Here is a 4,318-nt window from a genome sequence, read left to right on the forward strand (position 1 = left end):
CCTGCAGAGTTTTGCTTCAACCCTAATCAAACACACCTGAACAAGCTAATCAAGGTCTGAAGGGTTACTAGGAAGCTACAGGCAGGTGAGTTTTTATTAGGGTTGGAGCTGAGCTCTCAAGGACCGGAGTTCGCCACCCCTGATTTAGACCAATATAATCATTTGGTTTTAGCCAGGTTTCAGTCAAGCAGACTGCATCAAAACTATTATCTGTGATCATTTCATTTACAATAACTGCTTTGGGTGCGAGTGACCTAATGTTTAGGAGCCCAAACTTTAAAAATTGCTTTTGTTCATTTATTTTACATTTTTCTGGTTTAATCGCGATCAGATTTTTTCTAGATCCTGCACTAAATGTATATTTTGATCTCACTATTCGGGGAACAGACACAGCCTTTATAGATTGGACAGCGCAAGTACTTCTATCATTTAAGTGGGTAGAACAAAAGCCATCATAGCAGTTATTTGAAAATTGGCTTACTAGTCATATGGAGCGTAACGTCCTGGAGATGTTGTCCGACAGGAGTTCTGCTCCGACTCTGCTGGGGTGCAGGCCATCAGCGCGAAAAAGCCTAGGACGCTCCCAGAAAAGATTCCAGTTATTAACAAACAGGAGTTTCTGTACTCCATGGCATGTTCTAATAGATTTATGTAAAATGGGCCCCACTCCAGCCCTGCCAGAAAGATGTCCTTGATATTTTTTATTACATCTTTTGTGTCCTGAACAAAGCTGGAAGAGTGGATACCAACGGTTTAATAAAAAAATAATATATTGTGTGCAGGGCCGTTTCTAGGCATAGGCAAGCTAGGCGGTCGCCTAGGGCGCCACCAGCTGAAGGGGCGCCAATGAGCGATTTGTGGAACTCAATGCACTGAATCTCCACAAATTAGTGTCGTTACTATGACAACCAATTTGAATGTGACAAGCAACTGGTGTCTGAAAATAATTATATATATATATATATAATTTGGGGGGGCAATAGGGATTTCGCCTAGGGCGTCAAATTGGCTAGAAACGGCCCTGATTGTGTGGATGGTTCTTATAAGAAATCATAGGGCACCCAGGAGGTGGTTTGTTTAAATGTTTATGAATATTGGAAGTTTATAGAAACATGCAATACATAGATTTATATCACAGAGGAATTTGAATTTGTTATCCTAACCCACATATTTTCTCTTGCAATCAGTGAGCAAAGATAACAGTTCCCACCATCTATTTCAGACCTATTTCAATGGAAGGCAGTGATAAGGATTAGACATCATACTTTATCTGAAATACAGGAAATACTTTGGTATAGATATTGCTGATCAAAACACTGCATTGTGTGTGTGTGTTGCTCACAGTCCTTAAGGTAGAGCACAAAGTGAAGTTGTTATTGGTGATGCTTGCATGTTCTGATTTGAGGTGATAATGATAACATTTTTAACCAGTTTTTGGTTTTGTTATACAAGGTTGAAGATTAAATAAATAAACTTAATTTTAGGAAATGTATCTCAGCTATTAGGAAAAAAAAATCTGAATGTATGCCGATATTTAGGCTTAAGTTATCTTGTGTTTGCTTTTCTAGGTAGATGATCACACAGACAAGATTAGTATCATGAGAGAGAAGACTAGCATCCTGATCACACTGTCCTGGATTGACCTGGATCCTGATCACTGTCTTCAGATGTTTGATTTGTCCAGAAAGATCCTCCAGAAAAGATCACAGAATGTTATGGAATTTTTCCGGAGAACATTTTTATGATTGAGGACTGTATGATGTTTTTTGGGTTTTACCTTGACAATTTTTTCAGGGATTTGTTTCATTGTCTTTCCTCCCAAACCATTGTAAGGTTCACATGTTCTTCTTCACAATGTGGATACCTTCTGGAGAGTGAAGAATCACATAATTGCATATTTTCATTTTTCTCAATGATTTTTGTGGGAGAACAAAGAATGTGTAATATATCCCTCACTCTTCTTTGGTTTCTTTTGGGGTGAGAGACAGACTCAAACTCAAAATGTCTCTGTTCACCCAGAGGAAAATACGCACATTAACAGGACTTTTGTGTGCCATGACCTTCTCAATGTTTGTGTTCAGTTACACACTCAGAGAACCCTCACTGTACTTCTTCAGGTCCGTGCTGGGCCTGTCAGGAAGTACATGTTCCTGTCGACACTGTATCACTCACCTTGAGGATGAAGATGATAGCTGGTTTATGGAACGGTTTAACCAATCCTTCCACCCACTGATGTCCAGGAAAAGCAGCATGCTCTCAGACGACACATACAGATGGTGGCAGGTTAGTCACATAGCATTACTTATAGCAGAACAGAACTAGGTCTTTACAAGGGAGAAGTTGAAAGTAGGGGACTTGGAATCAGTGAACAAAAAATTATATTTAGAGGGGATGTTGTATTTTATTGAAAGACTACAAAGAGAAACCTTTTTTTTTCCTTAAAATAACATGCAGTCATTTATTCAGGATTGGCATGAAAGCACATAATGGTTGCAACAATGTGCATTAAAGGGGGGGTTGACTGTTTTTGTTCTAGTCTTGATTGTGTTTATGGGGTGCAGTCTAACGTGTTAATGCTTCGTTTAAAAAAAATGCTTTATTTTTCACATGATTTACCTTTATTCTACACCGCTCTGTCCCTTCACCTATAAATGCGCTGATCATTTCCTGCTTTTATGAAGCCCCTCCCTCAGAAATATGATGGTCTCTGATTGGTTAGCTAGTCCAGTGTGTTGTGATTGGCTAAACCGCCTCTAGTGCCTAAACATCTAAACGCATCTAAAAGCATCTAAGCTTAAGTCTATAGAAAACCACTGAAACTTTGAACAGCCATATCTCCATAAAGGCGCGGCGAATCCGCACCAAATTCGGGGGATCCCTTCAGCTCGAGGAACCCTCTCGAACGCCGAATCGAGTGTACGTCTCGAGGCCCTCTTTCGAATGAGACCACCCCCGCGTCGATAACACCCGGGGTTCGGGAGTTACGGGCGGTTAAATTCACGGTCCGGCGCCGACCGATCTAGAGATCCCGGGGGGCTACCGACGCGCGGAGGGTGGCGTTCGAGAGGGCTCCTCGAACTGAAGGGATCCCCCGAATTTGGTGGAGATCCGCCGGCGCGTTCGCGAGATAGTGACACCAGCCAACACTTTCACTTCAGTAAGGAGGTCTCTTGTTCAGGCAGCAGCATTCAAGCGTCATCTTATGCCGAGTTCACACTGCACAATTTTAGCCCGATTTTTCACTCGCTGACAGGTTTTGCGAAATCGCCAACAAATGCCCGAAATCAGAGGCAAATCGGTGCTCGTTCAAGCGAGTGACAATCACGCTAGGGATGCTCCGATCCGCCTTTTTTGCCTCCGATACCGATTCCGATACCTAGGGTTCGGTATTGGCCGATAACGATTCCGATCCGATACCAGTGAAGTTTTTTTCCCTCATTTAAATAAATGTAAAATTTATATATCTCTGTGCTCTAGTTTTCTTCCTCTTCTCTAAAGCAGCGCAGCATGGCCCGCCCTCTTTGTTGCATGTTCCTGGGGGCGGGGTTTGTCTGGGTTTGTGATGTCACAAACCCGGGAAGTAACTCGTTGTAGTTCCTACACAGCAAAATCACCAGTTAATTTAACACTCATGAGTGTGGACTCATAAACACTGAAGCAGTGTTGAACTAACACTGAAGCAGAGTGAAAGTTAATGAGATAATTAGCTGATTAATTAAGTGTTGATTGACCATTGTTGAAGACACCTGATGTTAACAAACAGAATCACTAAAGGAGAAAATCAATTTTTTTATGTCACCATTATAGTGGTCAGTGTTTGTATTAGTTGGGATCTTGACCCTTACATTATTTATATTAGATTTTGTTTGGCTGCTGTAATTGATTTATAACAGCCAGACAAGTCAAGAGCAAATGCCATCAGGTGGTGATGATTATGTTTTAATATAGTCATTATTCGGCCTGAATCAATGAGCTCATTTAGAGTCTCTGAGTTATATTTCCTTTATTGATTATAACTGCCTTGTGATTCCACAACAAAAGATCCTGTATTTTCTATAAATTTTGGAAGGATTTCTTACAAGCTGTTCTGATTAAGCTCTGGGGCGTTTTTGTGTATTTTCGGCTAAATTTGACATACCCTATTTCAAATGTTTACCCTACACTCATACAATGGAGGAAATGAAAAAAATGGTGTCGTTGTATAGAAAACACTTTGAACTACAAAATATGATTGTAATTCTTCATAAATAACATTATATATGTTTTAAATATTACAATAAACACTAAAAAAAACGCTTTTTGATTTTTTTTTTCAGAT

General features: G+C 40.3%; 1 protein-coding gene across 1 annotated transcript in view; it reads left to right on the forward strand.

Moving 5' to 3' along the window:
* The first annotated feature begins 1,775 nt into the window (after positions 1–1,775).
* LOC107679040 (CMP-N-acetylneuraminate-beta-galactosamide-alpha-2,3-sialyltransferase 1-like) overlaps positions 1,776–4,318 on the forward strand; it is a 15,410-nt gene continuing 12,867 nt past the window's right edge. Inside the window, exon 1 of the mRNA XM_016474451.1 lies at positions 1,776–2,283. Within this exon, the coding sequence (XP_016329937.1) occupies positions 2,002–2,283 (282 nt within the window). The 5' untranslated portion in view covers positions 1,776–2,001. The remainder of the gene's footprint in view (positions 2,284–4,318) is intronic.

The sequence above is a fragment of the Sinocyclocheilus anshuiensis genome, unplaced genomic scaffold, assembly GCF_001515605.1.
Source record: "Sinocyclocheilus anshuiensis isolate Anshui unplaced genomic scaffold, SAMN03320099.WGS_v1.1 scaffold2182, whole genome shotgun sequence".
NCBI lineage: Eukaryota > Metazoa > Chordata > Actinopteri > Cypriniformes > Cyprinidae > Sinocyclocheilus > Sinocyclocheilus anshuiensis.